Consider the following 24,137-nt stretch of genomic DNA (forward strand, 5'->3'; position numbering starts at 1 on the left):
ACCCAGCAGGAAGTACGGCGGCATCTAAAAATCACCAAAATTGACAAATCTCCGGGTCCGGATGAGATACACCCCCGAGTACTGCAGGAATTAAGTACAGTCATTGATAGACCATTATTTTTAATCTTTAAAGAGTCCATAATAACAGGGTCTGTGTCACAGGACTGGCATATAGCAAATGTGGTGCCAATATTCAAAAAGGGGACAAAAACTGAACTCGGTAATTATAGGCCAGTAAGCTTAAACCAATACCTCATATAGTGTATGTATTTATCATATGCATGCATTTTTTTTGCACTATATCGTATCCTTTTCTGCAGGATGTGGCCAGGCCTCTTTATGTTGGCTAGGTTTTTCTGGGGCGTCTTTCACTGTGCGCTGCATTTTATAGTGCTGGGCAGCCCGCCTGTTAATACAAGGGGCGTCATCAATAGGTTGCATACAGACACTGTGCACTGCACCTATCAGTGTGACTGGCGTCCCATCTGAGTTATATCAATGTGCATTTTTTTCTGCTAGGCAGCCAACCCCTGCAATGTTTGGTTGGGGTGGTTGTTTTTATCAAGTAGTTTGCACCTGTGCCGCTCCTAGCCTTTATCAGTGGAGGCCTGCTGCATCCTGCTAAGTGTGCATTTGTCATCAGACTGGGTTTTGGGAAGGCCGTATCTCATGCCAGTAAGCTTAACCTCTACTGTGGGTAAAATCCTGCAGGGCATTCTAAGGGATGCTTTGCTGGAGTATCTGAAGAGGAATAACCTCATGACCCAGTATCAGCACGGGTTTACTAGGGACCGTTCATGTCAGACTAATTTGATCAGCTTCTATGAAGAAGTAAGTTCCGGACTGGACCAAGGGAACCCAGTAGATATAGTGTATATGGACTTTTCAAAAGCTTTTGATATGGTGCTACACAAAAGGTTGACACATAAAATGAGAATAATGGGGATAGGGGAAAATATGTGTAAGTGGGTTGAGAGCTGGCTCAGGGATAAGAAACAAAGGGTGGTTATTAATGGAGCACACTCGGACTGGGTCACGGTTAGCAGTGGGGTTCCACAGGGGTCAGTATTGGGCCCTCTTCTTTTTAACATATTTATTAATGACCTTGTAGGGGGCATTCAGAGTAGAATTTCAATATTTGCAGATGACACTAAACTGCAGGGTAATCAATACAGGGGAGGACAAGTTTATATTACAGGATGATTTATGTAAACTTGAAGCTTGGGTTGACAAATGGCAAATGAGCTTTAATGGGGATAAATGTAAGGTCATGCACTTGGGTAGAAGTAATAAGATGTATAACTATGTGCTTAATTCTAAAACTCTGGGCAAAAGCGTCAACGAAAAAGACCTGGGTGTATGGGTGGATGACAAACTCACATTCAGTGGACAGTTGTTGTGAATTCTGTGGCAGAGCTCCCTCCTGTGGTCACAAGTGGTACTTCGGCTGATTCTGTCTATGAGCTTCCGTTGGTGGATGTGAGTGGTACTGCGGCTTCTGAGTTTCCTTCCTCAGGTGATGTGGTGAAGTCGTTAGGTGCTGCTCTATTTAACTCCACCTAGTGCTTTGCTCCTGGCCTCCAGTCAATGTTCTAGTATTGGTCTTGCTTCCTCCTGGATCGTTCATGTGGCCTGTCTTTCTGCATAAGCTAAGTTTTGCTTGTGTTATCTTTGTTTGCTATTTTTTCTGTCCAGCTTGCTATATCGGTTTTTCTTGCTTGCTGGAAGCTCTGGGACGCAGAGGGAGCACCTCCGTACCGTTAGTCGGTGCGGAGGGTCTTTTTGCCCCTCTGCGTGGTTGTTTGTAGGGTTTTGTGTTGACCGCAAAGCAATCTTTCCTATCTTCGGTCTGTTCAGTAAGTTGGGCCTCACTTTGCTAAATCTATTTCATCTCTGCGTTTGTAATTTCATCTCTACTCACAGTCATTATATGTGGGGGGCTGCCTTTTCCTTTGGGGTATTTCTCTGAGGCAAGGTAGGCTTATTTTTCTATCTTAGGCCTAGCTAGTTTCTCAGGCTGTGCCGAGTTGCATAGGGAGCGTTAGGCACAATCCACGGCTGCCTCTAGTGTGGTTGGATAGGATTAGGGATTGCGGTTAGCAGAGTTTCCACGTCTCAGAGCTCGTCCTATGTTTTTTGGTTATTGTCAGGTCACTGTGTGTGCTCTGAACCTCAAGGTCCATTGTGGTTCTGAATTACCTATTCATAACAGACAGTGTCAGACAGCTGCTACAAAGGCAAATAAAATAATGGGATGCATTAAAAGAGGCATAGATGCTCACGAAGAGAAGATAATTTTACCTCTATACAAGTCACTTGTTCGACCACACTTAGAATACTGTGCACAGTTCTGGTCTCCGGTGTATAAGAAAGACATAGCTGAACTGGAGCGGGTGCAGAGAAGAGCGACCAAGGTTATTAGAGGACTGGGGGTCTGCAATACCAAGATAGTTTACTACACTTGGGGCTATTTAGTTTGGAAAAAAGAAGACTAATGGGTGATCTTATTTTAATGTATAAATATATGAGGGGACAGTACAAAGACCTTTCTGATGATCTGTTTAATCATAGACCTGAGACAGGGACAAGGGGGCATCATCTACGTCTGGAGGAAAGAAGGTTTAAGCATAATAACAGGCGCGGATTCTTTACTGTAAGAGCAGTGAGATTATGGAACTCTCTGCCGTATGATGTTGTAATGAGTGATTCGTTACTTAAATTTAAGAGGGGACTGGATACCTTTCTGGAAAAGTATAATGTTACAGGATATATGTACTAGATTCCTTGATAGGGCGTTGATCCAGAGAATTAGTCTGATTGCCGTATGTGGAGTCGGGAAGGAATTTTATTACCCAAGGTGGAGCTTACTCTTTGTCACATGGTTTTTTTTGCCTTCCTCTGGATCAACATGTTAGGGCATGTTAGGTTAGGCTATTGGTTGAACTAGATGGACTTAAAGTCTTCCTTCAACCTTAATAACTATGTAAAATGGCAACATTGCTTTCAGGGAGCTATCCTATATGTCTGTTTAAAGGGTTATTGGGGTGCATCCACATTTGGGGCAGGTGTTGCATTCACTGCATAGGAAAACAGTATAGGAGTACCAACTTCCCAATAATGGGAACATTGCTTTCAGGGGGCCATCCTATATGTCTGTTCAAAGGGGTATTGGGGTGCGTCCAAATTTTGGGCAGCCCTGCCACTCACTGAATAACAATAACAGTATAGGAGACCCACTGTTTAATAATTGAAACAACAAAGCATAGCCGACTGATGGTTCTCTAAGAATGGCCCTTTAAGAATAGTAAAGGCTGCCTGATGGCCCTATAAAAATAGGCTTGTGACTAGTGTTGAGCGATACCTTCCGATATTTGAAAGTATCGGTATCGAATTGTATCGGCCGATATCCGAAAAATATCGGATATCGCCAATACCGATATCCAACACCAATGCAAGTCAATGGGACACAAATATCGGAATGTATCCTGTAATGGTTCCCAGGGTCTGAAGGAGAGGAAACTCTCCTTCAGGCCCTGGGATCCATATTCATGTGTAAAATAAAGAATATAAATAAAAAATATTGATATACTCACCCTCGGACGCGCCCTGGTTGTAACCGCTGCAACTGCCATGCTTCCCTTCCTAAGAATGAGCGAGTGAAGGACCTTCGATGACGTCGCAGCTTGTGATTGGTCGCGTGACCGCTCATGTGACCGCTCACGTGACCAATCACAAGCCGCGACGTCATCGCAGGTCCTTCATGCGCTCATTCTTAGGAACGGAAGCATGGCGGTTGCAGCGGTTACAACCAGGGCGCGTCCGAGGGTGAGTATGTCTTCATCCCGATACCGATTCCCAATATCGCAAAAATATCGGAACTTGGTATCGGAATTCCGATACCGCAAATATTGGCCGATACCCGATACTTGCGGTATCGGAATGCTCAACACTACTTGTGACATTCAGAGTCCCTTCTTCATAATTGAAACAGGATGTGTCTGATGATGTGTCACACACCACATGGCCAGGTAAAATATTAAAATGACATTTCCCAGTGAATGCATTTGTCTTGGTTGAAAGCAATGCTAAATTTAAAAAATGCATCAAAAACACTACGTAAGAACATAGCCCAAGGTGCGGATGAGCATTCTTGTTTTTGGTTATTTATTTTGCTTTATATACAAGTCATTACCCTGGAAAGGATGTTCCTTAACATATTTTCTAGGAAAATTTCATTTTGAGTCTGTAAAAGTGGCGAAAGACTCTGACAACTTTGTTCACAGCAGTGACCTGGGATTCAGAAATGCTTCCAGGGGTCTTCTCCATGCTGTTCCCATGTCATTTGAGCACTGTTCCCATCGATTTCCGCAATTTCTAGTCCCTCTATAGACCCCCGGGGGAGCACGGTAAAAATGCTTGAGTTCCCCTTAGACTTACATTGGGCTCGTTGCTCGGGTCGAGCACCCGAGCATTACAATATGCTCAACCCGAGCAACGAGCACCCGAGCATTTTAGGGCTAGCCCATCACTAATTATCATAATTTCAATGCATACCATTGAGTGTTAAAATCAATTAGCATTGTTTAAAAGCTTGCAATAATGTTTTTTTTTCAGCATGGCGTGGCTTAAAATAGGCTTGCGGTCTACTCATATTGGAAAAATTACCGTAGTTCATATTAGAGTTCGTAATTAAGATTTTTTTATTGTTTTTAATGGACCAGGAATACTGAACTTCTACACAAAATAGATCAACTCCATGTTAAAATAATGTGGTCGGTTTGCAAGTCGGGCATTTTAATGAGAAAAAAAGCACACAATGCAACACTTTCTCTTTTGCTAAGGATGATGGAATTTGTGACTGAACTTCTTGGTGGTGTTGGTACCAAAAAACGTGTAAACCTAGATGTGGCAAATACTTTACTTGGGTTTTTTTGGGTTTTTTACACATTCATTTGCATGGGTTAAAAGCGTTGCAAACCTCTCAAAGAACTGACATTCTGCATCTTGGTAAAAAGACAAACAGGGCTCAAAATATGAGAAGAAAACAAAAACTGAATGTGCAAAAACTGAATATTTCAGAAATCTCATTGATTATTCTGGTATTGTAAACCACTTTACATTTTACGCTCCATATGTGTTGCATAAAAAATGAAGCAGGAACACTACATATGAACATACCCTTACTTTGTAAACCTGATATTCGTTATTAATATGGAAAGAGTGACACTAAGTACTAAAACATACACATATAAATGTACATACTCTCTGTGCCAGTCATAAATCTGATGAATATTTCCAAAAATAATTTTATCCTTTGCTTTCATATCATCTGGAACACCATCCTCCTTCATGAGTGCCATATATCCCTGTAAGATAATACAAAAAAGTTAAACGTTTTAGCTTTTTTTTTTTTTTACATGCAATAACTACACCATAATGCCTCTAAGATACAACTAGCAATTTTGAAGATTCCTCAAAACCGAGCTTAGGCATGATAATAATAATAATAATAATAAAAAAATATAAATTTTAATAATTTTATATATATATATATATATATATATATATTAAGTTACACACTGTTAGAGCTGCTCACTTGGCTGTACACAGAGGTAGAAATGGACCACTGTCTCTTTAAGAACATGCTTGGTTTATTGAAGGCAGTATAAACCAAACTGAGAAACATAAACACGGCCCTCTGGGCAAAACAAAACACAGTCCTTCTCCTGGTGTGGATCAGCCTGCTCATGGTTAGCAAGGTCCATGGTTCAGGTCCTTTAACACAGGCACAAACACTTTCCTGGAGTGTTTCCTCTCCAGGCACACTCACTGATGCTGCTATCATGAGGCAAGTTGAATACTTTGCTTCAAGCGGTGGAGCATTCCTAAAGACAGGGGCGGCAGAGCGGCAGTCAGAAGTTAGAACACGTGGTGCCGACTCTCCCTGCAATTCCTGCTCTGACACTTGCAGACAGTGTCACAGACACAAACAAGCTAACGTGCGGTGTGCCCGGCAGGCTGCTGTGCTGGGAGTTGGACACAGACACACACATAGCTGGGACCGGCAGCAGTAAGTAAAGTAACTATAAAAAACATCATTCACCACCCAGCACATCCCCCACACTGCTGCTGCTGCACAGCATGTCTGTCAGGGTTCACAGCCTCCCTCCATCAGATTGAAGTAGATTCAAGGAGCGAGTGCCTGGTGTCAATGCAGACACTCGATTAACTGAATTTTTTAAAGCAGTGAAAGAGTTTAATTACAAGGGGCAGCCATGAAAGTAATGAATTTTAGATGTTATCTCAACTCAGCAAAGATTTTATAAACTTTCCACTTCTTGGAGCGGAGCTGTGTGTGTATGAGGTGTATGAAGTGAAGCCATGTGTGTATGAGGTGTATGGTGCGGAGCCGTGTGTGTATGAGATGTATGTAGCAGAGCCGTGTGTGTATGAGGTGTATGGAGCGGAGCCGGGAGTGTATGGAGCGGAGCCATGTGTGTATGAGATGTATGGAGCAGAGCCGTGTGTGTATGAGGTGTATGGAGCGGAGCCGTGTGTATGAGGTGTATGGAGCGGAGCCGGGTGTGTATGAGGTGTATGGAGCGGAGCCACGTGTGTATGAGGTGTATGGAGCAGAGCTGAATGTTTACGAGGTGTGCGGAGCGGAGCCGTGTGTGCATGAGGTGTATGGAGCGGAGCCATGTGTGTTTGAGGTGTATGGAGCGGAACTGAATGTGTACAAGGTGTGCGGAGCAGAGCCGTGTGTGTATGAGGTGTATGAAGCAAAGCCGTGTGTGTATGAGGTGTACGGAGCAGAGCCGTGTGTGTATGAGGTGTATGGAGCAGAGTCGGGTGTGTATGAGGTGTATGGAGCAGAGCTGGGTGTGTATGAGGTGTACGGAGCGGAGCCGGGTGTGTATTCAGTGTACGGAGTGGAGCTGCATGTGTATGAGGTGTATGGAGTGGAGCCGGGTGTGTATGAGGTGTATGGAGCAGAGCCAGGTGTGTATGAGGTGTATGGAGCAGAGTCGGGTGTGTGTGCGAGGTGTATGGAGCGGAGCCATGTGAGTACGGAATGGAGCCGTGTGTTTAAGGTGTACGGAGCGCAGCCGCGTGTGTAGGAGTAACTATGTGTGGCCATTATACAGTATGGAGCATCATGTGGGCCCATTATACAGTATGGAGCATCATGTGTTGCCATTATACAGTATGGAGCATTATGTGTGGCCATTATACAGTATGGAGCACTGTGTGGTCATTATACAGTATGGAGCATCATGTGTGGCCATTATACAGTATGGAGCACTGTGGGGCCATTATACAGTATGGAGCATCATGTGCGGCCATTATACAGTATGGAGCATCATGTGGGCCCATTATACAGTATGGAGCATCATGTGTGGCGATTATACAGTATGGAGCATCATGTGGGCCCATTATACAGTACTAGATGGTGGCCCGATTCTAACGCATCGGGTATTCTAGAATATGCATGTCCACGTAGTATATTGCACAGCCCACATAGTATATTGCCCAGCCACATAGTATATTGCCCAGTCACGTACTATATTGCCCAGCTACGTAGTATATTGCCCAGTGACGTAGTATATTGACCAGCCACGTAGTATATTGCCCAGCCACGTAGTATATTGCCCAGTCACGTACTATATTGCCCAGTCACGTACTATATTGCCCAGCTACGTAGTATATTGCCCAGTGACGTAGTATATTGCCCAGCCACGTACTATATTGCCCAGCTACGTAGTATATTGCCCAGCCACGTAGCATATTGCCCAGCCACGTAGCATATTGCCCAGCCACGCAGTATATTGCCCAGTCACATAGTATATTGCCCAGTCACGTAGCATATTGCCCAGCCACGTAGTATATTGCCCTGCCACGTATGTAACAGGTTAAAAAAGACTTAAAATAAAAATAAACATATACATATACCTTCCGAGGGGCCCTGGCGCTTGTGAGCGGCGCACGCGGCAGCTTCCGGTCCGAGGGTTGGTATGAGCGCAGGACCTGTGATGACGTTGTGGTCACATGACCGTGACGTCATGGCAGGTCCTTCTCGCATAGCATCTTTGGCACCGGAACCTGCCGCTCGCACTGCCGAGGAGAGGGCGCACGTCGGAGGGTGAGAATAATGTTTTTTTTAATTATTATTTGTAACATTAGATCTTTTTACTATTGATGCTGCATACGCATCATCAATAGTAAAAAGTTGATCACACAGGGTTAATAGCGGCGGTACGGAGTGAGTTACCCACGGAATAACGCGGTCCGTTACCGCTGGTATGAGTATGGAGCGGGCACTGACTGCGGAGAGTATGGAGCGGGCGCCGGGCACTGACTGCAGGGGAGTAGGGAGGGACTAATCAGACTGTGGCCGTCGCTGATTGGTCGCGGCAGCCATGAAAGGCAGCTGGCGAGACCAATCAGCGACTTGCATTTCCATGACAGACAGAGGCCGTGACCAATGAATATCTGAGCCAGACAGACAGAAAGACAGACAGAAGTGACCCTTAGACAATTATATAGTAGATGGAGCATCATGTGTGACCATTATACAGTATGGAGCATTATGTGTGGCCATTATACAGTATGGAGCATCGTGTGGCCATTATACAGTATGGAGCATCATGTGTGGCCATTATACAGTATGGATCATCATGTGGGCCCATTATACAGTATGGAGCATCATGTGGGCCCATTATACAGTATGGAGCATCATGTGGGCCCATTATACAGTATGGAGCATCATGTGTGACCATTATACAGTATGGAGCATTATGTGTGGCCATTATACAGTATGGAGCATCATGTGTGGCCAGTATACAGTATGGAGCACTGTGTGGCCATTATACAGTATGGAGCATTATGTGGGGCTCATTATATTGTATGGAGCAACATATGGGGCTCATAATACTGTATGGAGCAATATATGGGGCATGTTAATCTGTATGGGGCGCTGTGCGGTGCCCACAATACTGTATGGAGCAATATATGGGGCTCATTATACTGTATGGAGCAATATATGGGGCTCATTATTCTGTATGGATCACTGTAGTGCCCAGAATACTGTATGGAGGACTATACTGTCTGATTTATGACCTATTGTAGAATGTACAATAGTTATCACTCATGTAATGTATGGGGGGGGGGCTGTATATGAGATGGGAGCCCTATAGGGGGGCTGTACTGTGTATGTGTTTGGGGGGGCACCGTTTTGAAGTTCGCCTCAGGCAGCAGTGTGGCTAGGTTCACCCCTGGGCACACTGAACACTGCAGCCTTTGGAAGGCAGCTACTTAAACCACAGACGATTTGACTTCTTCATCTTGAGACTGATCATATGACTGTGACATCGCACAGGTCCTGTCAGGACATGGTGGTGCTGGCTCTGCAGGTGGAGATAAGGTGGACATCTTCCCTCCTACTCTACAGATGTCCACATAAAACGAGCCCATGTATGCACCTTTAACGTCAGCCTCACAACACTTTAGTGTTCTGGAGGAAAATACTCTGGCTTTATATCACTGACGCATTTAAACGCAGTGACACATATCTCCCCTCCATTACTTTACCCGTGACTTTTTCACAACACACACATACAGTGGCTTGCGAAAATATTCACTCCCATTTGAATTTTCCAATTTAGAGATCACACCTTCAAGTACTTTAACCCCTTTCCGACTTCGGGTGAAATAGTACGCCAGATGTCGGACTCCCTCCCTTTGATGTGGGCTCTGGCGATAAGCCCACATCTTTCCCAGGACTTGTCAGCTGTTTTGAGCAGCTGACATGTGCCCGCAATAGCTGCAGTTGGAATCGTGAACCACTAGCGGTATTAACCAGTTAAATGCCGGTGTCAAACTCTGACTGCGGAATTTAACAAACGCTGCCGGCAATCGAACAGGAAACATGCAAACCGGTGACCCCCGTCACGTGATTGCGGGTCACCAGTGTGTTGGCATGACAACCGGAGGTCTCCTTTGGTTGTCAGTGCCAGCTTGCTATGAGCGCCACCCAGTGGTTGGCGCTCATAGCAAGTGAGTAAATCTGCTAACATTTAAATCACCCCCCTTTTGCCCCATTCAAAATAATAAAAAAAAAAATCAAACATACACATATTTGGTATCGCCGCATTCAGAATCGCCCCATCTATCTAAAAAAAAAAAAGATTAACCTGATCGCTGGGCGGTGTAGCGAGAAAAAAGTCAAAAGGACAGAATTACGTTTTTTTGGTAGCCACAACATTGCATTAAAATGCAATAAAAGGCGATCAAAAGATCGTATCTGCACCAAAATGGTATTATTAAACCCATCAGCTCAGAGCACAAAAACTAAGCCCTCACCTGACCCGAGATCACAAAAAAATGGAGGGGCTACGGGTATCGGAAAATGGTGCATTTTTTTTAAACAAAGTTTGGATTTTTTTTTTCACCACTTAGATAAAAAAAACTTAGACATGTTTGGTGTCTATGAACTCATAATAACCTGGAGAATCATAATGATAGGTCAGTTTTAGCCTTTCGTGAACCTAGTAAAAAAGCCAAACAAAAAACAAATGTGGGATTAAACATTTTTGCAATTTCACCGGACTTGGAATTTTTTTCCCGTTTTCTAGTACACGACTTGGTATAACCAATGGTGTTGTTCAAAAGTACAACTTGTCCTGCAAAAAACAAGCCCTCACAAGGCCATATTGACGGAAAATTAAAAAAGTTATGGCTCTGAGAGGAATGGGAGCAAAAAACAAAAACGCAAAACAAAAAAAAAGCTCCGGGGTTAAGCTGCATAATAAAAAAAAATGTACAAGAAAAGTCTTTAAAAGTAGTTTAAGAAATTATACAGAACAGACCAAAAGTTTGGACACACCTTCTCATTTAACCCCTTTACCCCCAAGGGTGGTTTGCACGTTAATGACCGGGCCAATTTTTACAATTCTGACCACTGTCCCTTTATGAGGTTATAACTCTGGAACGCTTCAATGGATCCTGGTGATTCTGACATTGTTTTCTCGTGACATATTGTACTTCATGACAATGGTAAAAATTATTTGATAGTACCTGCGTTTATTTGTAAAAAAAACGGAAATTTGGCGAAAATTATGAAAATTTCGCAATTTTCCAACTTTGAATTTTTATGCAATTAAATCACAGAGATATGTCACACAAAATACTTAATAAGTAACATTTCCCACATGTCTACTTTACATCAGCACAATTTTGGAACCAAAATTTTTTTTTGTTAGGGAGTTATAAGGGTTAAAAGTTGACCAGCAATTTCTCATTTCTACAACACCATTTTATTTTAGGGACCACATCTCATTTGAAGTCATTTTGAGGGGTCTATATGATAGAAAATACCCAAGTGTGACACCATTCTAAAAACTACACCCCTCAAGGTGCTCAAAACCATATTCAAGAAGTTTATTAACCCTTCTGGTGCTTCACAGGAATTTTTTGAATGTTTAAATAAAAATGAACATTTAACTTTTTTTCACAAAAAATGTAATTCAGCTCCAATTTGTTTTATTTTACCAAGGGTAACAGGAGAAAATGGACCCCAAACATTGTTGTACAATTTGTCCTGAGTATGCCAATACCCCACATGTGGGGGTAAACCACTGTTTGGGCGCATGGCAGAGCTCGGAAGCGAAGGAGTGCCATTTGACTTTTCAATGCAAAATTGACTGGAATTGAGATGGGACGCCATGTTTCGTTTGGAGAGCCCCTGATGTGGCTAAACATTGAAACCCCCCACAAGTGACACCATTTTGGAAAGTAGACCCCCTAAGGAACTTATCTAGAGGTGTGGTGAGCACTTTGACCCAACAAGTGCTTCACAGAAGTTTATAATGTAGAACCGTAAAAATAAAAAATCATATTTTTTCACAAAAATTATCTTTTCGCCCCCAATTTTTTATTTTACCAAGGGTAAGAGAAGAAATTGGACCCCAAAAGTTGTTGTACAATTTGTCCTGAGTACGCTGATAGCCCATATGTGGGGGTAAACCACTGTTTGGGCGGATGGGAGAGCTCGGAAGGGAAGGAGCGCCGTTTGACTTTTCAATGCAAAATTGACAGGAATTGAGATGGGACGTCATGTTGCGTTTGAAGAGCCACTGATGTGCCTAAACATTGAAACCCCCCACAAGTGACACCATTTTGGAAAGTAGACCCCCTAAGGAACTTATCTAGAGGTGTGGTGAGCACTTTGACCCACCAAGTGCTTCACAGAAGTTTATAATGTAGAACCGTAAAAATAAAAAATCATATTTTTTCACAAAAATGATCTTTTTGCCCCCAATTTTTTATTTTCCCAAGGGTAAGAGAAGAAATTGGACCCCAAAAGTTGTTGTACAATTTGTCCTGAGTACGCGGATACCCCATATGTGGGGGTAAACCACTGTTTGGGTGGATGGGAGAGCTCGGAAGGGAAGGAGCGCCGTTTGACTTTTCAAAGCAAAATTGACAGGAATTGAGATGGGATGCCATGTTGCGTTTGAAGAGCCACTGACGTGCCTAAACATTGAAACCCCCCACAAATGACACCATTTTGGAAAGTAGACCCCCTAAGGAACTTATCTAGAGGTGTGGTGAGCACTTTGACCCACCAAGTGCTTCACAGAAGTTTATAATGCAGAGCCGTAAAAATAAAACAAAATTTTTTTCCCACAAAAATTATTTTTTTAGCCCCCAGTTTTGTATTTTCCTGAGGGTAACAGGAGAAATTGGACCCCAAAATTTGTTGCCCAATTTGTCCTGAGTGCGATGATACACCATATGTGGGGGGAACCACTGTTTGGGCACATGGGAGGGCTCAGAAGGGAAGGAGTGCCATTTGAATGCAGACTTAGATGGAATGGTCTGCAGGCGTCACATTACGTTTGCAGAGCCCCTAATGTACCTAAACAGTAGAAACCCCCCACAAGTGACACCATTTTGGAAAGTAGACCCCCTTAGGAACTTATCTAGATGTGTGCTGAGCGCTTTGACCCACCAAGGGCTTCACAGAAGTTTATAATGGAGAGCCGTAAAAATAAAACAAAAATTTTTTCCCACAAAAATTATTTTTTAGCCCCCAGTTTTGTATTTTCCCGAGGGTAAAAGGAGAAATTCGACCCCACAATTTGTTGTCCAATTTGTCCTGAGTGCGCTGATACCCCATATGTGGGGGGGAACCACTGTTTGGGCGCATGGGAGGGCTCGGAAGGGAAGGAGCTCCATTTGGAATGAGGACTTAGATGGAATGGTCTGCAGGTGTCACATTGCATTTGCAGAGCCCCTAATGTACCTAAACAGTAGAAACCTCCCACAAGTGACACCATTTTGGAAACTAGACCCCCTAAGGAACTCATCTAGATGTGTTGTGATAGCTTTGAACCCCCAAGTGTTTCACTACAGTTTGTAACGCAGAGCCGTGAAAATTAAAAAAAAAAATCTTTCCCCCCAAAATTATTTTTTAGCCCCCAGTTTTGTATTTTCCCGAGGGTAAGAGGAGAAATTCGACCCCAAAAGTTGTTGTCCAATTTGTCCTGAGTACGCTGATACCCCGTATGTTGGGGGAAACCAACGTTTGAGCGCATGGCAGAGCTCGGAAGGGAAGGAGCGCCATTTGGAATGCAGACTTAGATGGAATGGTCTGCAGACGTCACATTGCGTTTGCAGAACCCCTAATGTACCTAAACAGTAGAAACCCCCCACAAGTGACCCCATATTGGAAACTAGACCCCCCAGGGAACTAATCTAGATGTGTTGTGAGAACTTTGAACCCCCAAGTGTTTCACTACAGTTTATAACGCAGAGCCGTGAAAATAAAAAATCTTTTTTTTTCCCACAAAAAATATGTTTTAGCCCCGAGTTTTGTATTTTCCCAAGGGTAGCAGGAGAAATTGGACCCCAAAAGTTGTTGTCCTATTTGTCCTGAGTACGCTGATACCCCATATGTTGGGGTAAACCCCTGTTTGGGCACACGGGAGAGCTCGGAAGGGAAGAAGCACTGTTTTACTTTTTCAACGCAGAATTGGCTGGAATTGAGATCGGACGCCATGTCGCGTTTGGAGAGCCCCTGATGTGCCTAAACAGTGGAAACCCCCCAATTATAACTGAAACCCTAATCCAAACACATCCCTAACCCTAATCCCAACAGTAACCCTAACCACACCTCTAACCCTCACACACCCCTAACCCTAATCCCAATCCTATTCCCAACCGTAAATGTAATCTAAACCCTAACTGTAACTTTAGCCCCAACCCAAACTGTAGCCCTAGCCCTAACCCTAGCCCTAACCCTAATCCTAACCCTAGCCCTAACCCTAGCCCTAACCCTAGCCCTAACCCTAGCCCTAACCCTAACCCTAGCCCTAACCCTAGCCCTAACCCTAACCCTAGCCCTAACCCTAGCCCTAACCCTAGCCCTAACCCTAGCCCTAGCCCTAACCCTAGCCCTAACCCTAGCCCTAACCCTAGCCCTAACTCTAACCCTAGCCCTAATGGGAAAATGGAAATAAATACATTTTTTTAATTTTTCCCTAACTAAGGGGGTGATGAAGGGGGGTTTGATTTACATTTATAGCGGGTTTTTAGCGGATTTTATGATTGGCAGCCGTCACACACTGAAAGACGCTTTTTATTGCAAAAAATATTTTTTGCGTTACCACATTTTGAGAGCTATAATTTTTCTATATTCTGGTCCACAGAGTCATGTGAGGTCTTGGTTTTTGCGGGACGAGTTGATGTTTTTATTGGTAACATTTTCGGGCACGTGACATTTTTTGATCGCTTTTTATTCCGATTTTTGTGAGGCAGAATGACCAAAAACCAGCTATTCATGAATTTCTTTTGGGGGAGGCGTTTATACCGTTCCGCGTTTGGTAAAATTGATGAAGCAGTTTTATTCTTCGGGTCAGTACGATTACATCGACACCTCATTTATATCATTTTTTTATGTTTTGGCTCTTTTATACGATAAAAACTATTTTATAGAAAAAATAATTATTTTTGCATCGCTTTATTCTCAGGACTATAACTTTTTTATTTTTTTGCTGATGATGCTGTATGGTGGCTCGTTTTTTGCGGGACAAGATGACGTTTTCAGCGGTACCATGGTTAGTTATATCTGTCTTTTTGATCGCGTGTTATTCCACTTTTTGTTCGGCGGTATGATAATAAAGCGTTGTTTTTTGCCTCGTTTTTTTTTTTTTTTCTTACGGTGTTTACTGAAGGGGTTAACTAGTGGGCCAGTTTTATAGGTCGGGCCGTTACGGACGCGGCGATACTAAATATGTGTACTTTTATTGTTTTTTTTTTTATTTAGATAAAGAAATGTATTTATGGGAATAATATTTTTATTTTTTTTTTCATTATTTTGGAATTTTTTTTTTATTTTTTTTTACACATTTGAAATTTTTTTTTTTTACTTTTTTACTTTGTCCCAGGGGGGGACATCACAGATCAGTGATCTGACAGTTTGCACAGCACTCTGTCAGATCACTGATCTGATAGGAGTGCAGGCTGCTTCACAGTGCCTGCTCTGAGCAGGCTCTGTGAAGCCACCTCCCTCCCTGCAGGACCCGGATCCGCGGCCATCTTGGATCCGGGGCTGGAGGGAGCAGGGAGGGAGGTGAGACCCTCGCAGCAACGCGATCACATCGCGTTGCTGCGGGGGGCTCAGGGAAGCCCGCAGGGAGCCCCCTCCCTGCGCGGTGCTTCCCTGTACCGCCGGCACATCGCGATCATCTTTGATCGCGGTGTGCCGGGGGTTAATGTGCCGGGGGCGGTCCGTGACCGCTCCTGGCACATAGTGCCGGATGTCAGCTGCGATAAACAGCTGACACCCGGCCGCGATCGGCGGCGCTCCCCCCGTGAGCGCTGCCGATCGCATATGACGTACTATTGCGTCCTTGGGAAGTAAAGCCCACCCCACATGGACGCAATAGTACGTCTAATGGCAGAAAGGGGTTAAAGATTTTTCTGTATTTTCATGACTATGAAAATTGTAAATTCACACTGAAGGAATCAAAACTATAAATTAACACATGTGGAATTATATACTTAACAAAAAAGTGTGAAACAACTGAAAATATGTCTTATAATCTAGGTTCTTCAAAGTAGCCACCTTTTGCTTTGATGACTGCTTTGCACACTCTTGGCATTCTCTTGATGAGCTTCAAGAGGTAGTCACCGGAAATGGTTTTCACTTCATAGATGTGCCCTGTCAGGTTTAATAAGTGGGATTTCTTACCTTAAAAATGGGGTTGGGACCATCAGTTGTGTTGAGCAGAAGTCTGGTGGATACACAGCTGATAGTCCTACTGAATAGACTGTTTTAAATTGTATTATGGCAAGAAAAAAGCAGCTAAGTAAAGAAAAACGAGTAGCCATCATTCCTTTAAGAAATGAAGGTCAGTCAGTCAGAAAAATTGGGAAACTTTGAAAGTGTCCTCAAGTGCAGTTGCAAAAAATCATCAAGGGCTACAAAGAAACTGGCTCACATGAGGACCGCCCCAGGAAAGGAAGACCAAGAGTCACCTCTGCTTCTGAGGATAAGTTTATCTGAGTCACCAGCCTCAGAAATCACAGGTTAACAGCAGCTCAGATTAGAGACCAGGTCAATGCCACACAGAGTTCTAGCTGCAGACACATCTCTACAACAACTGTTAAGAGGAGACTTTGTGCAGCAGGCCTTCATGCATGTAAAATAGCTGCTAAGAAACCATTGCTAAGGACAGGCAACAAGCTGAAGAGACTTATTTGGGCTAAAGAACACAAGGAATGGACATTAGACCAGTGGAAATCTGTGCTTTGGTCTGATGAGTCCAAATTTGAGATCTTTGGTTTCAACCACCGTGTCTTTGTGCGACGCAGAAAAGGTGAACGGATGGACTCTACATGCCTGGTTCTCACCATGAAACATGGAGGAGGAGTTGTGATGGTGCTTTGCTGTTGACACTATTGGGGATTTATTCAAAATTGAAGGCATACTGAACTCGCATGGCTACCACAGCATCTTGCAGCAGCATGCTATTCCATCCGGTTTGCGTTTAGTTGGACCATCATTTATTTTTCAACAGGACAATGACCCCAAACACACCTCCAGGCTGTGTAAGGACTATTTGACCAAGAACGAGAGTGATGGGGTGCTACACCAGATGACCTGGCCTCCACAGTCACCAGACCTGAACCCAATCGAGATGGTTTGGGATGAGCTGGACCGCAGAGTGAAGGCAAAAGGGCCAACGAGTGCTAAGCATCTCTGGGAACTCCTTCAAGATTGTTGGAAGACCATTTCCGGTGACTACCACTTGAAGCTCATCAAGAGAATGCCAAGAGTGTGCAAAGCAGTCATCAAAGCAAAAGGTGGCTACTTTGAAGAACGAAGAATATAAGACATTTTCAGTTGTTTCACACTTTTTTGTTTAGTATATAATTCCACATGTGTTAATTCATAGTTTTGATGCCTTCAGTGTGAACTTACAATTTTCATATTCATGAAAATACTGAAAAATCTTTAAATGAGAAGGTGTGTCCAAACTTTTGGTCTGTACTGTATATTAAAAAATAAAAGATAAAAGTTTTAATCACCCCAATTTCTCTAAAACATTAAACAAAATAGGACAGCTTTTATTTTAGCCACGTGTGTATTTCTCTGAGCCAATGAAATCTAAAAATATTTATTCCATTCCAAATGTAAAACTGTATCATATGGGAAATGTGAAAGAGAATACAAATCAAGTGGAGATTGTGTTTTTGGTAACAACACCTCCCTCCCAAGAAAAAGTGGAACAAGAAATCAAAACGTTTTATGGGCCAAATAACTAATGACCAAATAGCTAAAAATGTGATGACTCTCAAAATATTCAACTGTGTCAGATTTTTTTCAGGTCTTTTTTAAGTAGTAACAGAAAAAAAACATAAATTTGGAATCACCATACCCATAGTGACTAGTAGAACCAAGTTATATTATTTTTAAGCATATGGTGAATACCATAAAAGCTAAAAAACTGTGGAATTACATTTTTTAATTTTACCGCAAGTAGAATCTTTCCTGTTTTCAATGGTAAGGTAAAATAAATGGTGTTATTCAAAATGTAAACTCATCCTGCAAAAAATCAAGCTTTTATGTGGCTATGTTTACGAAAACAAAGTGACAGCTCTTGGAATAAGGATAATAACATAAAATGCAAATACATCTCCATTAGAGATGAAAATTTCAATGTTCGGTTTAAGATCCCTGAATTTGCAATATTCGCAGATTAATTTGTTGAACGTATGCCGAACAAAACCGGACGCCATTCATGTCAATGGGACACAACACCTTAAAATGGCCCCAAATGCTACCAAAACACATCAAATGAGGGACAAACACCAGGAAAGTGGCCTGAATTCATCCACACTACAAATTTTAGCATGGCACTGCAGCAATCAGCCAGGCATGAGGTATTGGGGTCTGGGACAACATTTACAGCTTTCTACTGAACGTCAATGTAAGATGAGGTAGGTTAGGGATCGGTGTAGGCCTCCTTTGCTGGGAGTCCTGATACCACATGCAACACCTCTACCTGCTTTCATGCTGAGCCAAACTCAGGTGGCACAAATATCAGTTTTGTAGACTACCATTGTCAGAAAAATTTAAGGATAGTAACACGGGTAGTTGAGTCCAAGGTAGTGGAGGCCTGATGTGTTATGATCCGGTGACCTTGGAGCAGCACGAAAACTATCACTGGAGTAAGTGGTAACTATACTGACTGCAAATCCTGATCTTAACACCGCAACTAGAAGTAGCCGTGGGATGTACCTAACAACCTAGACACCTCATCACAGCCGGAGGACTAAATACCCCTATAGATGGAAATAGGAATACTATCTTGTCTCAGAGCAGAACCCCAAAGGATAGGCAGTCCCCCACAAATATTGACTGTGAGTAGGAGAGGAAAGACACACACAGGCAGAAAAACAGGATTTAGCACAAGAGGCCACTCTAGCGAAAATAGGAAAGGATAGGACAGAGTTCTGTGCGGTCAGTATTAAAACCCTTCCAAAAATATCCACAGCAGATTATACAAAAAATTCCTCCATCTAACTAAAGACGTGGAACGTATATCTGCAACTCCAGAGACTAATACACTCAGAGCAGGAATACAATAAAAAAACAAGCACACAGCTTGTGTGCCATGGAAAAAGAAACAGACACTTATCTTTGCTGAATTGGCAGCTAAGCAGGAGAAGCCAGACAGAGATCCAACACTTCCCAAGAAACCAAAGAAATCCTAAATATGAAAATGTGGAAGCACACGTCACTGATATAATTCATAAATACTTTATTAAAGGATAACACATATTATCCATACATGATAAAATAGAAAACAAGGTATAAAAAATGGAGATGCACATGCAAGATCACAGCAAAATACAGGTACAGCCTCACCTCTCTGAATAAATCTCAAACCTTATAAGGAGTATACGTAGGGCTATTCCATATATCTGTAGTGGTCAGTGGATCTAACTAACATATCACATTAGCGGCTACCAGTGCAATTGTGACAGTACTGCATACTACGGTAATAAGTGCCAATGCACATTAAACAAGTTTCTCACAGTATCCTGTCAATGGCTCGCCATTCATAAGGAGTCAAACATCACTACCACATATACAATGACCAGCTGAGCCCAACTCAGTAATGCATATAGAGGTAAATTAATAGAGGTGATACATGACCTGTATGAGCTGTGAGGATCCCCAACGCGCGTTTCGCGTTAGCTTCGTCCGGGGGTTGCTAATGTGGGTGTTAATGGCGCCATTACCACGCCGCACCCACCAATGAAGGTACAACTATATAAACTCTGCACTTTAACACCCACATTAGCAACCCCCGGACGAAGCTAACGCGAAACGCGCGTTGGGGATCCTCACAGCTCATATAGGTCATGTATCACCTCTATTAATTTACCTCTATATGCATTACTGAGTTGGGCTCAGCTGGTCATTGTATATGTGGTAGTGATGTTTGACTCCTTATGAATGGCGAGCCATTGACAGGATACTGTGAGAAACTTGTTTAATGTGCATTGGCACTTATTACCGTAGTATGCAGTACTGTCACAATTGCACTGGTAGCCGCTAATGTGATATGTTAGTTAGATCCACTGACCACTACAGATATATGGAATAGCCCTATGTATACTCCTTATAAGGTTTGAGATTTATTCTGAGAGGTGAGGCTGTACCTGTATTTTGCTGTGATCTTGCATGTGCATCTCCATTTTTTATACCTTGTTTTCTATTTTATCATGTATGGATAATATGTGTTATCCTTTAATAAAGTATTTATGAATTATATCAGTGACGTGTGCTTCCACATTTTCATATTTAGGATTTCTTTGGCTTGTTTTGGAAGCGTCACATAGTTAGGCCGTTGTTCTATTTTTTTGGAAATTACTTCCCAAGAAACATTGACAACTGGCAAGGACTAATGAGTCCTGCAAACCTAAATTCCCCAATCAGAAGTGCAATCAGCAGATACACCTGTCCAGGACTGCCGCCCAGGGACAACTGCATTACCACCTACAACCACCGGAGGGAGCCCAAAAGCAGAATTCACAACACTGATGGTCTCGGAGGCCTACTGCTACAGGCAACATGCATGAAGGAGCCACAACCAGGAGTATTTCCAAAAATTACTGGCAAACACCACCAAAGTGGCAACAATTTCAACACAGTAGAAATAGTATAATAGGGACCGACAGGTCTTCCACTATGCCCAATCCAGCAGATGGACACCCAACCAGGAGTGTTTACATTTAAACAAATGAGGGCCTTATACCACAGAAGTGGACTAACAGTCATGAGAATAGAAATAGTATAATTGGGAACAACATGTTTTCCACTACATCTAACCCAGCAGATGTAGACCAGCCATGACTGTTCACATTTCCACAAATTTGTGTTAACATCAACAGCAGCAACAGCAGGCACAGAAGCCACACTAAAGATATCACAGAGTGCAGTTACGTGACATTAATGTATCACACTAAAAAATGCGATATCACCTAGTCTGTACAGTCTGCGATTGGGGTGCAAAAGTCCTTGGAGATCCATGACTTGTTCACCTTGATGAAAGTTAGGCGGTCTACACATTCAGGGGACAGCCAGCTGTGCTTATCACTCAGAACACCACCAGCAGTGCTTAAGACATGTTCTGAGAGAATGCTGGCTGCCGGGCACGATAGAACCTCCAAGGCATGTGAGGCGAGCTCAGGCCACTCATCCATTTTGGAAGACCAAAATGTGAAAGGGTGCAAACCCTCCCTGATGGTAATGATATTCAAGTCTAGATAGTCCTGCACCATCCTTTCCATTCGTTCACCACGTGTAAGACTTGGACTCTGTTATACTGGTGCATGAGCTGGTCTAAAAACAGAAATTACTTTTTCCACTTACACCACCGATGCTGCTGCTGCTAAAGTTTTGGCACTGACGAATTGACGTGCTGGAGGTCGGAAGTCTAAAGCTGCGATGCGAACTGTGTGCTTCACTGCTGTCTTGGGGAAAAGCTCTCTTAAAGGGAACCTGTCACCCCATTTTTTCAGTAGGAGATAAAAATACCGTTAAATAGGGCCTGAGCTGTGCTTTACAATAGGGTATTTTTTGTCCCCTGATTCCCTACCTATGCTGCCGAAATACCTTACAAAAGTGGCCTTTTTCGCCTGTCAATCAGGCTGGTCAGGTCAGATGGGCGTGGTCACAGCGCTGTTTTTCCCCCACATCTTGCTTAAGTTCCCGTTGGTGGCGTAGTGCTTCTCGCATGCGCAAGTGCCAATTGCACTGCGCAGCTGTCGAAAAAGAGCGCGCTCGCCGCTATTCAGCGGTTTCTCGGTGGGCGAGGCCATCTTCCTGAGGCCGCGCGTGCGCAGATGGAGTCTCCTGCTTCCCGGGGCTTCAGGAAAATGGCCGCGGGATGCCTCGCGTGCGCAGATGGGACATCGCAGCGGCCATTTTCCTGAAGCCGAGTTCGAATCTCGGCTTCAGGAAAATGGCCGCCGCTGACAGGTTCCCTTTAAGGATGTGTAAAAGCGTATTTCGATACTCCAGCATTCAGAGGCCCCTTTACAGGAAGGGAAGTATCTGGAAAAATGTGGTATTCCTAATCATAACTATACGGGGATCATGTTGCAGATAGTGCAGCAAGAAGGCACTCATATGTCGGGCTCTACCATGAGATCCAAGTCCATGCTGTGTTGGTGGCTGGGTAACAATGAGGCTCGTTTCCTCCGTCCCCTATTGCCAACCATGAACAACAGAGAGGGGAGGAGTATCATCTTCATTGGACAGTTGCTTGCCCATCACCTCTTTCTCCTTTATTTTTTCCTCGGATCTTGCACCTTCAATAACAGTTTGTTTGTTATCACCAGCCCCACTTGATCGCAGTAATCTACCCTCCCTTGGCACCCGCCTGTGTGACGACAGTCTTGAACTTAGAGACAACGTTATCCTTTCTGCATCCTCCTTTGCTTCGTCCTCTTCTACTGGGACCACCCTCTCCTCCCTCAGGCTATTCAAAGTCTGCTCCAGCATGTACATGACCGGAATAGTGATGCTGATGATGGTGTTGTCAGCGCTAACCATCTTAGTAGCCATTTCGAAACTGTGCAAAAAGGTGCAGAGGTTCTTAATCTGTGCCCACAATAAAAATGTGATGTGCGCCACGTCCATACAGCATTGGCCCAGGCTATACAACATAACATATTGCGTCAGGCAGGGCTCGTTGCTGCTGCCACAGTCACTTCAACATGTGCAGAGTGGAATTCCACCATGCAGCACATCGCATACCAACCTGTTAACTGGAATGGAAAAAGACCTGTCACGCCGTAAGCGGCGAGAAAGAGGCAGGACGGCTTACTGGAACCTGCACCTGTCCCTACCACTTAAATGGGGCCCTGGCTTTCCCTTATCTCGGGGGTACCTATGATGGTTAGGAGGCCCGAGCCGCCAGCGTATCCCTGTCTCCTGTGCAGGCCCTATGAGGGGCCCCCTCTCCCCCCAAAGGAGGTGGACTGCACCAGTGTAATAATACAACAAATAACAGGGTATACAGACAAGGTAACTAAAAATCTCAAACTCACCAAATGCGCACACAACCACAGAGGAAACACAGAGAAGGGAAGAGAAGGAATAAACTTAGGAAGGAAAACAGGTTTAACATGCAACCAAAACTGCAGATACCAATCTAAGTAAATAAACCTCCAACTCCAACACTACGCTCCTTCAACCTCCAAGCCAGGCAGTAGAACTGATCACTGACAATAGCTGAAGTCAGGACTGGATCTATATAGAGGATCAGATTACCAAATTCCACTTCAGCTGAGAGAGACCCAGCTCTCAGCTACTCAGCAATAAGATTAACTCCTGCACTGCTGGCACAAAGTAGCCAGGTCAGAATACAGGTGAAGAGCTTCTGTTCACTGTGTGTGAACGAGGCCCAGAGCGCTGTGGTACTCTGGAATCTCTCTGTCGAAGTAGCCCCGTGACAGTACCCCCCTTCTACGAGGGACCTCCGGAACCTCAGGACCAGGTTTCTCAGGATGAGCTGTATGAAATGCCCGAACCAACCTAACCTTTCCTCAGGACCGTACCCTCTCCAGTGTACCAGATATTGTAGGGCTCGGCGAACTAAACGAGAATCCATAATGCTGGAAATCTGGAACTTGAGATTTCCATCAACAAGAACCGGAGATGGAGGTGAAGGGGACGAATTGGATGGCGCCACAACCTTTTTGAGTAAGGAGCGATGAAAAACATTATGGATCTTAAATGACTGAGGCAAAGCCAGCCGAAAAGCAACGGAATTCACGACGGCCACAATCCTATAAGGGCCAATGAACCTAGGGCCCAATTTCCACAAGGGAACTCTCAGCTTAATATTTTTCGAGGACAACCAAACCCAATCACCCACACACAGGACCGGTCCTTCCACATGTCTCCGATCAGCCGCATTCTTATACCTGGAACCCATCCTCTTTAATTTATCAAGAACCCCTTGCCATACAGACGTGATGGATGAAGAAAACCTCTCCTCTTCAGGAACACCTGAGGAATCCCTCCTATTAAATGAACTAGATTGAGGATG

The 24,137-nt window shown here is 43.7% G+C and overlaps 1 protein-coding gene across 1 annotated transcript in view; it reads right to left on the reverse strand.

The window, feature by feature from the left end:
* Positions 1 to 24,137, reverse strand: part of TRIO (trio Rho guanine nucleotide exchange factor) — a 2,940,676-nt gene that overhangs the window by 411,232 nt on the left and 2,505,307 nt on the right. Inside the window, 1 exon segment of the mRNA XM_069730426.1 lies at positions 5,263 to 5,366. Coding sequence (XP_069586527.1) covers positions 5,263 to 5,366 — 104 coding nt within the window.

This window comes from Ranitomeya imitator, chromosome 6 (assembly GCF_032444005.1).
Source record: "Ranitomeya imitator isolate aRanImi1 chromosome 6, aRanImi1.pri, whole genome shotgun sequence".
Classification (NCBI taxonomy): Eukaryota; Metazoa; Chordata; class Amphibia; order Anura; family Dendrobatidae; genus Ranitomeya; species Ranitomeya imitator.